This window comes from Ornithorhynchus anatinus, chromosome 1, assembly GCF_004115215.2.
Source record: "Ornithorhynchus anatinus isolate Pmale09 chromosome 1, mOrnAna1.pri.v4, whole genome shotgun sequence".
Taxonomy (NCBI): domain Eukaryota; kingdom Metazoa; phylum Chordata; class Mammalia; order Monotremata; family Ornithorhynchidae; genus Ornithorhynchus; species Ornithorhynchus anatinus.
In genome coordinates, this window is record NC_041728.1 from 37,420,126 (window position 1) to 37,433,379 (window position 13,254).

At 54.0% G+C, this 13,254-nt stretch overlaps 1 protein-coding gene across 1 annotated transcript in view; it reads left to right on the forward strand.

Moving 5' to 3' along the window:
• The window catches only part of PSEN1 (presenilin 1), a 52,842-nt gene that overhangs the window by 15,565 nt on the left and 24,023 nt on the right, over positions 1-13,254 (forward strand). The window contains exons 3-4 of the mRNA XM_029067159.2: positions 5,304-5,560; positions 8,438-8,579. Of these exons, the coding sequence (XP_028922992.1) occupies positions 5,304-5,560; positions 8,438-8,579 (399 nt within the window). The remainder of the gene's footprint in view (positions 1-5,303; positions 5,561-8,437; positions 8,580-13,254) is intronic.

Here is a 13,254-nt window from a genome sequence, read left to right on the forward strand (position 1 = left end):
GCCCAGTCCCTTCACCTCTCCGGGCCTTAGTTACCCCATCCGTAATATGGGGATGAAGACTGGAAGCCCCACGTGGGGCACAGACCTGTGTCCATCCCTATTAGCTGCCCTTAATAAATACCATTATTATCTTGATTATCTACCCCTTTGCGTAGTGCAGCGCCTGGCGGCGCGTAACAAATACCGTCCAAAAAAATAAAGATCTCGGATTCCTCTGCTAGGCAAGACAGAGTGACCGAATCTACCAGAGTCACGGGTTCACCCAGCAACGGCGAAAAGCTGATTAACAACCCAAAACCCCGAGAGTTTTGCCCCCCTCCCCCTTTCATTTTTTTAATGGTACTTGTTTAAGCGCTTACTGTGCCCTGGGGAAGGTAGAAGCAAATCAGGTTAGACACCTGCCTTCCTTTCGCTGCGATGGCCTAACGGAACAGTCTTCGTTGCTCCTTGAGCTATCTGAAATCCAGTGATTTTAAGCAATAATAATGGTACTTCTGAAGCGCTTACTATGTACCAAGCACTGTTCCAAGCGCTGGGGTAGATGCAAGTTAATCAAGTTGGACACAGTCTTTGTCCCACGTCGGGCTGACGGTCTCCGTTTTTTACAGATGAGGTAAATGAGGCCCAGAGAAGTGAAGTGACTTGCCCAAGCTCACACAGCAGACGGGTGGCAGAGACAGGATTCGAACCCATGACCTTCTGACTCCCAGGCCCGGGCTCTAGCCACTACAGCGTGCTGTAGGCGGGGAAGGGAGAGGTGTGCCCCTGTTAGGCAGTGGTTGGCCCTGATGATTCTTCGGTGTCCTACAGTACATAGAAACAGGGAAGTTACCGACTTTCCATTGCGGGAGATCTTTAATGTTCAGCCAGAAAGACATCTGAAATCACTCTCCTCCTCCCTTAAGACCTTATCTTCTAAGCGTGCTGGATAAGCGCCTTCCCTGGTCCAGCCCCTGTACTGAGCGCCGGGATGGTTACAAGCCAAGCGGGTAGGCCCCAGCCCCCGTCCCACGTGGGGCTCACAGTCTTCACCCCCATTTTGCAGATGAGGGAACTGAGGCCCATCCCGATCCTCAAGAGAACCGAAGGGACTTGCCCAAGGTCCCACAGCAGCCAGGCAGGCGGAGCCGGGATGAGAACCCGGATCCTTCTGTCTCCCAGGCCCGGGCTCTACCCACTAGGCCACGCTGCTACTTTTCTGCTGTAAGGGATTGTGCTAGGTTGACTGTTAACCTTTATCAAGCTTGGGTTTTTGGGGTTTTTTTCTGTCCTTGTTTGTTTTGGCATGGTTTCCCCAACGCATTTAAAGTCACTCTCCTGCGAGCCAGTTTCTTCTAATATTTGACTATGCCGGTACCCCAGAAAGGGCTGTAACTTCCTGTGTGCGGAAGACTGTACTTTGCACTCGGGAGAGTCCAGTACAGCGGTCGGTAAAGACGCTCCCTGCCCACAACGAGCCTCTATAAATCAGTCGATCTTGAGCACGTAGTGTGTGCGGAGCACTGGGCCGAAGTCTCGGGAGAGTACGATACAGCGGGGTCCCTGCCCGCAGCCAGCTTCAAAGCAGTCAATCAGTGGTATTTATCGAGCGCTTCCGGTGAGCAGAGCACTGTGCTGAGCGCTTGGGAGAGGACAGTGGAACGGAATCGATAGACACGTCCCCCGCTTACAAGGACCTTAAAGTCTAGAGGGAGCTTCCAGTGTCTGAGGAGCAGAGAAAAGAATCTGCTCCTCTGCTTCCACCCTGCCTGGAGCCTGGGCCTGACCTTCTTTTGAATAATAATTAATAACAGGATTTGTGGAATGTGTTAAGCGCTTCCTATGTGCCAAGCACTGTACCGAGCGCTGAGGTCGATACCAGATAATCAGGTCCCACCCGGGGCTCTCACAAGTAGGTTGGAGAAAAGGGGCTGCATTCCCCATTTTGCAGATGAGGGAACTGAGGCACAGAGAAGCGGAGCGACTTGCCCAGGGTCGCACAGCGGGTGAGCGGCGGAGCCGGGATTAGAACCCAGATCCTCGGAGTCCCAGGCTCCTGCTCTTTCCATTAGTCCGCCCTGCTCTCCGGGTGGGCTGAAAGTGCTCCTTAAATCCCTCAGTGGCTGTCTTTCCCCGTCAAACGTCGTCACTGTTAAAGGTGGAAACCGGGAGAAAAAGAAGTTTACCAGAAGAAAAGTTAATGATTTGACTGTTTTCTAGCAGAGAACAAAGTTTTCTGGGCACTTGCCAGCTGTGAAGTTAAGTAAAAGTCCTTTTATTTTTTTTACGGTGTTCAGGCGCTTCCTATGTGCCAAACACCGGTCGAAGCGCTGGGTTAGATACGAGTTAATCGGCTCGGACACAGTTCCTGTCCCACGTGGGACTCAGTCTGAGTAGGAGGGAGTAGGATTTAATTCCCGTTTTACCGCTCAAGGAACCGAAGCACAGAGAAGTGATGTGACTTGCCCGAGGTCACCCAGCAGACTAGTGACAGAGGCGGGATTAGAACCCAGGCCCTCTGACTTCCCAGGCCCAGGCTCTTTCCGTGAGCCCTCAGGAAGGGGCTTGCTGCTTTGTTGTGTTTCACTGGTTTTTTTTTTCCAAGTATTTAGGTTGAGATTTTTCTTCCTCGGCAGATAATAAAAGGACGATATTCTACATTTTTCATTTCCTGGATCTGGGAATTTACTAGCTTCGTGGTGGGTAGGGAATATGTCCCTTGATTGTTCGACCGGACTCTCCCAAGCACTTAGTACGGTGCTTTGCACCCAGTAAGCGCTCAATAAACGCAATTGAATGCAAACTAAGCGCTGGGGTGGATCCAAGCCCATCGGGTTGGACCCAGTCCCTGTCCCACATGGGGCTTCAAGTTGGATTTTTTTATTCTAAAGCCTCGATGTTTGTTTCTCATCTGAGAGTATCTAGATTGGCCATTCTTCGGGTTCCTGGGGTCAGGATGGTCATGCCCTGAAATTGTATATCATAAATGAATTATTCATTCCTCTTAGCGTCTCTGTCCCCCTCTAGACTGCAAGCTCATTACGGGCAGCGAATGTGTCCGATAATTCTGTTGCTCCGGTCTCTCCCAAGTGCTTAGTAAAGTGGTCCGCGAGCAGTAAACGCTCAATAAATGCGATCGATTCTTGATGGGAGACTGTAAGGTCCTCACGGGCAGGGAACGTGACTCTCCCGTGTCGTCCTCTCCTAAGCGTCTAGTACGGAGCTCTGCACGTAGCCAGTGCTCGATAAATACCACCGATGGATCGATTCTTGACAGGAGACGGTAAGCTCGCCGTGGGCCGGGAGTGCGTCTCCCAACCCTGCTGTGTCGTCCTCTCACTCATTTATCCATTCATTCCGTCGCGTTTATTGAGCACTTCCTGTGTGCAGAGCACTGTACTAAACGCTTGGAAAGTACAATCCCGCAACAAATAGAGACAGTCGCTACCCAACAAGCTCACAGTCTAGAGGGGGGAGACAGACAACAAAACAAGTGGACGGGCATCGATAGCGTCAGTATAAATAAATAGAATTATAGATATGTACACATCATGAATAAAATAGAGTAATAACTGTGGACATATATGCACAAGTGCTGTGGGACGAGGAGGGGGTAGAGCAGAGGGAGGGAGTCGGCGATGGGGAGGGGAGGAGGAGCAGAGGAAAAGGGAAGGGTCAGTGTGGGAAGGCCTCCTGGAGGAGGTGAGCTCTCAGGAGGGCTTTGAGGGGGGGAAGAGAGTTTGGCGGAAGTGAGGAGGGAGGGCGTTCCGGGACAGAGGTGGGACGTGGGGCGGGGATCGACGGCGGGACGGGCAAGAAGGAGGCCCAGTGAGGAGGTGAGAAGTAGAGGAGCGGAGCGTGCAGGTTGGGCTGTAGAAAGAGAGAAGGGAGGTGAGATAGGAGGGGGCAAGGGGATGAGCAGCTTTGAAGCCAACGGTGACGAGTTTTTGCTTGATACGGAGGAGGATAGGCAACCACTGGAGGTTTTTGAGGAGGGGGGTGACGTGCTCAGAGCGTTTCTGTAGAAGGATAAGCCGGGCAGCGGAGTGAAGTGTGGACTGAAGTGGGGAGAGACCGGATGCAGTCATCCAGTCGGCACAAGATGACTGATTGTACTAACGGAGGGGTTTGGGTGGAGAGGAAAGGGCGGACCTCGGCGACGTCGCGGAGGCGAGACCGGCGGGTCTCGGCGACGGGTCGGACGTGGGGGGCGAACGAGAGAGCCGAGCCGAGGAGGACGCCGAGGTCGCGGGCCCGTGAGACGGGGGGGACGGCGGCGCCGTCCCCGGTGACGGGGAAGTCGGGGAGAGGACGGGGCGCGCGAGGGAAGGGGAGGAGCTCGGTGTCGGACGGGTCGAGTTTGAGGTGGCGGGCGGACGTCCGGGTGGCGACGTCCTGAAGGCGGGAGGAGATGCGAGCCCGGAGGGAGAGGAGATGTCGATTTGGGTGTCATCCACATAGAGGTGGATGAAGCCCCGGGAGCAAATGAGTTCACCAGGGGAGTGAGTGTAGATGGAGAACAGAAGGGGACTGAGAACTGACCCTTGAGGAATCCCTACAGTTAGCGGATGGGACGGGGAGGGAGAGCCGGCGAAGGAGACCGAGAACGAACGGCCAGAGAGATGAGAGGGAGAACCGGGAGAGGACGGAGTCCGGAAGCCAAGGTGAGATAAAGTGTGGAGGAGAAGGGATGGTCCACAGTGTCGAGAGGTGGAGGAGGATCAGGATAGAGTAGGAGCCGTTGGATTTGGCAAGAAGGAGGTCACGGGTGACCTTTGAGAGGGCGGTTTCGGTGGAGGGGAGGGAAGCCAGATTGGAGGGGGTCCGTTGGAGGAGAGGAATTCGAGGCAGCGAGTGTAGACGACATGGTACATAGTAAGCGCTCAATAAATAGCACCGACCGCTCGATTGACCAAGTTGTGCAAAGCCCACCTATCGATCGACCGAAGTTCTGTACCAGCCCTTGTCACTGCCTCCCCCGCATTGGTCGCGTAGCTGTCCTCTCCCAAGAACTCGGTCATCATCATAATCACGGTATCTGTTAAGCGCTTACGATGTGCCAGGCACTGTACTAAGCACTGGGGTGGATACAAGCTAATCTGTCCCCGTCCCACACGGGGCTCACAGTCTCAGTCCCCATCTTCCAGCCGAGGCAACTGAGGCCCACAGAGGTAAAGCGACTTGCCCAAGCAGACGAGTGGCAGAGCCGAGATTAGAACCCCCGACGGCGCCCTGCAGGTCGCAGGCGCTCCGTAAATACCACCGGCCGACCGATTGTCGCGAGCGGCCACGGTTTCGACCCGGGCTCTCTTTTCCATCCGCAGACCGAACTCGGCGAGAGGCAGAGGCCGGAGCCCGGCGAGAGAGGCCGCCATGACCGCCCGGCCTCGGAGACCAACGGCCAGGCCCCGGGCCGGACGAGGCAGGGGCCGGACCCGGAAGAGGAGGACGACGAGGAGCTGACGCTGAAATACGGCGCTAAGCACGTCATCATGCTCTTCGTGCCCGTCACGCTCTGCATGGTCGTCGTGGTGGCCACCATTAAGTCCGTCAGCTTCTACACCCGCAAGGACGGCCAACTGTACGTAGGAGTCGTCCGCCTCGGCGGCTTCTGGAGTAATAATGATAATTAGGGTCCTCGTTGAGCGCTTCCCGTGTGCCAAGCACTGTGCTTAGCACGGGTCAGGTCGGTTGGACCCATTCTCTGTCCCACGTGGGGCTCACGTTCTTCGTCCCTATTTTCCAACTGAGGGAACTGAGGCCCAGAGAAGTGAAGCGACTGGCCCAAGGTGACGGAGAGGACGCGCGGCGGGGCCGGGACTAGAACCCACGACCACCTGACTCCCAGGCTCTAGCCGTTAAGCCACACTGCTGGTTTTTCCTTTTTCCACCTCTTACAGCCGGCTGTGTTTATCGGACGCTTCCTGCGTGCAGAGCACTGGACTGAGCGCTTGGGTGAGGAGGAAGTCGTTTCACTTCCCTGGGCCTCAGTTCCCTCGTCTGGAAACTGGGGATGGAGACTGTGAGGGCCGCGAGGGACGGGGACTGCACCCGACCCGATTTGCTTGTGTCTGCCCCAAATACATTATTATTATATTACTAATATTGCTACTGTTATTATTGTTATAACAATAGGGCAAATTCCCCGCCCACAATGAGCTTCCGGTCCAGAGAGGGAGACAGACACCAATAGAAGTAAAGTACAGAAATGGACATGAGTGGTGTGGGGCCGAGAGGGCGGATGAAAGAAGGGAGCGAGTCGGGGTGATACAGAAGGGAGCGGGAGACGAGGAAATGAGGGCCCAGTCAGGGAAGGCTTCTTGGAGGAGTTGGGCCTCGAATAAGCCTTCGAAGGTGGGAAGAGTGTTGATCTGTCCGCTCTGAAGCCTGGGAAGAGGGAGCAAGTCAGGGCGACGCAGAAGGGAGTGAAAGAAGAGGAAAAGAGGGCTTAGGGAAGGCCTCTCGTGGGAGATGTACCTTCGGTAAGGCTCCGAAGGGGAGGACGGTCATTGTCGGATTTGAGGAGGGAGGGCGATCCAGGCCAGAGGCAGGTCGTGGGCCAGGGGTCGGCGGTGAGAGAGACGAGACGGAGGCGCGCTGAGAAGGTTAGCGGCACCGGAGGAGCAAATTGTGCTGGCTGGGTTGGAGTAGGAGAGCAGCAAGGTGACGGTAGGAGGGGACGAGGTGATCGACTGCTTTGAAGCCCAGGGTGAGGGCTGTAAGCTCATTATGGACAGGGAAAATGTCTAGAGACTCTACTGTGTTGTTCTACCGTCCTCTCCCAAGCGCTCAGGACAGTGCTCTGCGCACCGTAAGCACCCGACCGATACCAATCACTGATTGACTGCCAATCCCGGGCTGGCTTTTCCTTCACGCCTCCCCAACACTGATCATAGCTCTGAGTCAGAGATCCCCTTCCCATCCTCCCTTTAGACCGTAAGCTCATTATAATAATAATAACTGTGGAATTAAGCGCTTACTATGGGCCAAGCACTGAAGCAGCGTAGCACAGTGGAAAGAGCATGGGCTTTGGAGCCAGGGCTCATGAGTTCGAATCCCAGCTCTGCCACTGGTCAGCTGTGTGACTGTGGGCAAGTCACTTAACTTCTCTGTGCCTCAGCTCCCTCATCTGTAAAATGGGGATTAAGACTGTGAGCCCCACGTGGGACAACCTGATTCCCCTGTGTCTACCCCAGCGCTTAGAACAGTGCTCTGCACATAGTAAGCGCTTAACAAATACCAACATTATTAATCGGCGCTGGGGTGGATGCAAGCAAACCGGGTTGGACACAGTCCGTGTCCCATATGGGGCTCTCACCCCCCATTTTACAGGTGAGGTAACTGAGGCACAGCGAAGTGACCTGCCCAGAGCCGCACGGCGGACAAGTGGCGGAGCCGGGATTCGAATCCACCACCTCTGACTCCCAAGCCCGGGCTCTTTCCGCTAAGCCACGCTGCTTCTCGGTAGAGGAGTACGCCAGAGTTGCCGACACCGAAATCCCTGGGATTTAGGGAATAACTACTTCCGAATTTAATTCTTCGCGTGGCCCCCCGGACCAGCCGGAGTCATCTAGGTTGAATAAACGTCTGCTGTGCGACCTTGGGGAAGTCACTTCTCTGGGCCTCAGTTCCCTCATCTGTCAAACGGGGATGAAGACCGTGAGCCCCGTGAGGGATATGGCCCGGGCCCACCCCGATTAGCTCTCTGTGACCGTGGTCAGAGCAGCGCTTGGCATTTAGCGGGAGCGTCACAAATGCCAGAAAAAGGGAATAAATGGGTTACAGGGAGCCACAGACCTTAAGATGGCAGCCGCGTGTGTGCCCTGGGACAGCTGCGGTCTCTCAGTGCCGCTCTCTCAGGGACCTCAGTCTCCTCTCTCAAGGGACAGTAATTTTATCATCGAAATCGAGCCCGTGCCCGAGAATTCCAGCCCCGACAGTTCCCTCCTCTGTCCAACGGGGACGATTACCACAGTCTTCCTCGTCATTCACCCGCGAAGCGCGAGATGGTCCTGGAGGAAATATCTACTAGATGGCGGGAATGCTTCCGTCCCGCTGCCCTAATGGCGATGGCGTTGGCGAAGCGCTTACCGTGTGCCGGGCGCTGTGCCGAGCGCCGGGGTGGATACAAGCAAAGCGAGTGGGACCCAGGCCCTGTCCCACGTGGGGCTGATGGGCCCTATTTTCCAGATGAGGCCCAGGCGAGGTGAAGTGACTTGCCCACGGTCACCCAGCAGCAGACAAGTGGCCGAGCCGGGATTAGAACCCATGACCTTGTGACTCCCAGGCCCGGGCTCTAGCCCCTACGCCGCGCTGCTTCTCTAGCGTCTTGTCTAATGACAGCGAAGGGCGGGAATTGGAGCAGGGAGGGGGGAAATGTCGCGTAGCTCCCTGGGGATGGGAAGGGGGTCCACAGCGGGACACCCGCGTGAGTTTTTGTGCTCGGTTTTGATCGCAGACTCTACACCCCCTTCACGGAAGACACCGAGACAGTGGGTCAGAGAGCACTGAACTCCATCCTGAACGCCGCCATCATGATCAGCGTCATCATCGTCCTGACCATCCTCCTGGTCGTCCTCTACAAGTATCGGTGCTATAAGGTGAGAAGAACTAGAGCTTTTCGGTTTCGGATAGGGTTCTTTGCCAAATCACAGCGATGGTATTTGTTAAGCGCTTACCGTGTGCCAGCCCCCGTTCGGGCAAATGGGGATTCATTCAGTGGGATCCGTCGAGCGCTTACTGTGTGCAGAGCACTCTACTGAGCACTCGGTGGACCCGGTCCCTGTCCCAGGTGGGGCTCGCCACGAGAGAAAAGCGGGTATTGCCTCGGGGACGGAGCACGGGCCCGGGAGTCAGGCGGACCTGGGTTCTGATCCCGGCTCTGCCACCTGTCTGCTGGATGACCTTGGGTAAGTCGCTTCACTTCTGGGGGCCTCAGTTCCCTCATCTGTAAAATGGGAGTCATGGTAATAATGCAGATCATAATGAAGCACTTACTATGTGCCAAGCCCTGTTCTAAGGCTGGGGCAGATACAAGGCGATCAGGTTGTCCCACTTGGGGCTCACAGTCTCAATCCCCGTTTTACCGATGTGAGGTAACTGAGGCCCAGTGAAGTGACTTGCCCAAAGTCACACAGCTGACAAGCGGCGGAGCCGGGATTAGAACCCGTGACCCCTGACTCCCAAACTTGGGCTCTTTCCACTGAGCCACACTTCTTCTCGGGAGCCCCATGTGGGCTGGGGACTCTGTCCTATCAGATTAGCTTGTATCTACCCCGGGGATTAGAACAGTGCCGGGCACTTAGTAAGTATGTAATAACTAACGTTATCATTATGATTATGATTATTTATAATTATTTAGTCTGTCGTATTTATTCATTCAATAGTATTTATTGAGTGCTTACTGTGTGCAGAGCACCATACTAAGCGCTTGGAAAGTGCAATTCGGCAACAGGTAGAGGCAATCCCTCCCCAACAGCGGACTCACAGTCTAGAAATTGAGCACATGCTGGGTGCAGAGCACTGTTCTAAGCGCTTGGGAGAGTAAAACACAACAATATAACAGCACTTTCCCTGCCCACAGCGAGCTTGCACTGTAGGCACTGTGCAAAGCACTGGGATACATATAAGATAATAATAATACTGTTGGTATTGGTTAAGCGCTTACTGTGTGCAAAGCACTGGTCTAAGCGCTGGGGTAGGTACAGGGTGATCAGGTTGTCCCACGTGAGGCTCACGGTCTTAATCCCCATTTTACAGATCAGGGAACTGAGGCACAGAGAAGTGAAGGGACTTACTTCCCCACAGTCACACAGCAGAGCCGGGATTTGAACCCATGACCGCTGACTCCCAAGCCCGGGCTCTTTCCACTGAGCCACGCTGCTTCTCAAGATAAGATAATCAGGTTGGGCACAGTCCATGTCCCGCAAGGGGCTCGCATTCTTAATCCCCATTTTACAGATGAGGTAAAGATACAAGAGAGTTGGGGTTTTTTTCTTTTTTTATGGTATTTTTACAGATGAGGTAAAGATGCAAGAGAGTTGGGTTTTTTCTTTTTTTGTGGTATTTGTTAAGCCCTTAATATGTGCAAGGCACTGTCCTAAATGCTGGGATAGATGCAAGATTATCAGGTTGGACACAGTCCACGTTCCACGTGGGGCTCACGGCTTAATCCCCATTTTGCAGAGGAGGGTACGGAGGCCCAGAGAAATGAAGTGACTTACCCAGGGTCATACAGCAGACAGGCGGCGGAGCCGGGATTAGAACCCACATCCTTCTGGCTCCCAGGCCCCTGCCCGATCCACTAGGACACACTCCTTTTCGATTTATCTTTCGTGTATTCATTCGGTTGTATCTATTGAGCGCTTACTGTGTGCGGAACACTATAATAAGCTCTTGGGAGAGGACAGTAGAACAATAAACAGACAATTCCCTGCCCACAAAGAACTTACAGTCTAATGGGGGAGACAGACGTGAATAGAAAGAAAAAAATGACGGGTCTGGACGTAAGCGGTGTGGGGCTGGGATGGGGGGGGATGAATAAAAGGAGCAAGTCCGAGCGACGCAGAAGGGAGCGGGAGAAGAGGAAAGGGAGGAGGTGGGCCTTCGATAAGCCTCTGAAGGCGAGGAGAGTCGTCGTCCGATTTGAGGAGGGAGAGTGTTTCAGGCCAGAGGGCGCTTGTAGCTACAATGTCCAGCACATAGTAAGCAAGTAACAAGTACTATTAAAAAAACAAAACAAAAAAACCCAAAAGCACCCTCCGAAATGGGTCGATTGTAACTCAAGGCAGCCTAACTTTAATCGCTCTTGGTGTCATTTTGCTGCCTCAAGCCCACATAATTCTCCGATGGGCTAAACAAAATCTGTCCACACTTGATTCCTCGGATATTTGCCCAAATTGGCAAGTAATTATACTCGAGCTTCAGCAAGTGAGAAACGGCTGGTGTTGTCCAATGCGAAATGAGCCCTCGACTTGGGAATTTCGAGGCTTGCCAGGGCCTGTTCTGAAATGTACTTGCTACTTCTGGAAGGTTTCCATGAGAAGCGTGTTGTGCAAAGATGCAGGAATCACAAACCAAACAAAGGAAAAAAAAAAAAAGGAATCAAGAAACCACATCCAGAGATCACACCGAGCAGTAAGGGTATGACAAGCAGATGGATAATTACTCACTCGTTCATTAAGTTGTGTTTATTGAATGCTTACTGGACGCAGAGCCCTGTACTAAGCGCTTGGGAAAGTACAATACAGCACTAAGCGGTGACATTCCCTGCCCACAGCGAGCTCACACTCTAGGTTGGGGGAGGCGGACTGCGGAACAAATAACTAAATTGACAGATACGTATTTAAGTGCTTTGGGGCCGGGTGTGGGGGAGAACAAAGGGAGCAAGGCAGGGCGATGCAGAAGAGAGTGGGAAATGAGGAATCGTGGGGCTGAGTCTGGGAAGGCCTCTTGGAGGAGGTGGGCCCTCGATAAGGCTTTGAAGCCGGGGAGAGTCGTCTGGCGGATGTGAGGAGGGAGGGCGTTCCGGGCCAGAGGCGGGACGTGGGCCAGGGGTCGGCGGCGAGACCGAGGCGCGTTGAGAAGGAGCAAACTGCAGGCTGGATTGTAGGAGAGAAGTGAGGTGAGTTAGGAGGGGGCAAGGCGATGGAGAGCTTTAAAGCCAACGGCGAGGAGTTTTTGTTTGAGACGGAGGTGGACGGGCAACCGCTGGAGGTCTTTGAGGAGCGGCGTGACGTGGCCAGAACGTTTCTGTAGAGAAACGATCCGGGCAGCGGAGTGAAGTACGGACCGGAGCGGGGAGAGAGAGGAGGCCGGGAGGTCAGCGAGGAGGCCGGGAGGTCAGCGAGGAGGCCGGGAGGTCAGCGAGGAGGCCGAAGCAGTAATCTAGACGGGAGAGGAGGAGCGATTGGATTCACATGGTAGAAGTGTGGATGGAGAGGAAAGGGCGTTTTTTAGCCATGTGAAGTGGGCCGGGATTTGGTGACGGATTGAATGTGTGGGTTGAGTGAGAGAGGAGTCAAGGGTAACACCAAGGTTCCGGGCTTGTGAGACGGGAAGGATGGTGGTGCCTAATACGGTGATGGGAAAGTCAGGGGAGGACGGGGTTTGGGTGAGAAGATACGGAGCTCTGTTTCGGACGTGTTAAGTTTAAAGTGACGGGAGGACATCCAAGTAGAAATGTCTTGAAGGCAGGAGGAGAAGAGAGCCTGGAGAGCGGGAGGGAAGAGACGTAAATTTGGGTATCATCCGCACAGAGATGGTAGTCGAAGCCTTGGGAGCGAATGAGTTCTCCAAGGGAATAGGTGTAAATGGAGAATAGAAGGGGACGGAGAACTGAACCTTGAGGAGGCCCTACGGTTACGGGGCGGGAGGTAGAGAAGAAGCCCGCGAGGGAGCCTGAGGAATAAACGGCCAGAGAGATGAGGAGAACCAGGAGAGGACGGAATCTGCGAAGCCGAGGTTGGATAACGTTTCTAGGGAAAGCGGGCGGTCCACAGTGTCGAAGGCAGCCGAGAGGTCGAGGAGGACTAGGATGGAGTAGAGGCCTTTGGTTTTGGCAAGGAGGAGATCATCGGTGACCTGCGAGAGGGCGGTTTCTGTGGAGCGGAGGGGGTCAGGGAGAGAATCGGAGGAGAAAAATTCGAGACGGCCGGCGTAGCATGCGGTATTAGAGATTGAAATGGCTAAGTGTGCTTAAGAGGACTGGGTCGAATGTTTTAGATGGGTGTCCATCTCCCCTCACCCACTAAGCTCGAATGTGTCTGTTTAATGTACTCTCCCAAGCGCTCAGTCCAGTGCTGTGCACGCAGTAAGTGCTCAGTAGATACGACGGAATGAATTAGACTCTCACTGAAGGCCCCTTGAGTAGTTCCCCTTTTTTTGACCTCTAAAGCAGTGTCGCCTGGTGGTTAGAGCCCGGGACTGGGATCTAAAACTTAGGTCTTCATTTCCAGACTTCAGAAGTGAATCCGATTGTCTCAGATTCCAATATCAATCCTGTTTCCTCGTTGCATCTGGAGCCTCTGTTGATTTTTTGCGTCTTAAAACGGGTCCAGTGCTACGGAACCACCCCGGGGGGAGGTGTGAATTAAGTAGAAAATGCAGGTATTTGGCAAGCAGCTTGTGCGTATTCGTGCAGCTGTTTGTTAAGAGCGGGCCGAATCGGCGTTCCCGCTTCGGTAATCGAGTGGGCTGATCTAATTGTTTGGGAATCTCTCTGACTTGGATTGGGTCTGAAGTGAAGGGCCGTTAGAATGAGGTGACTCAGAATGA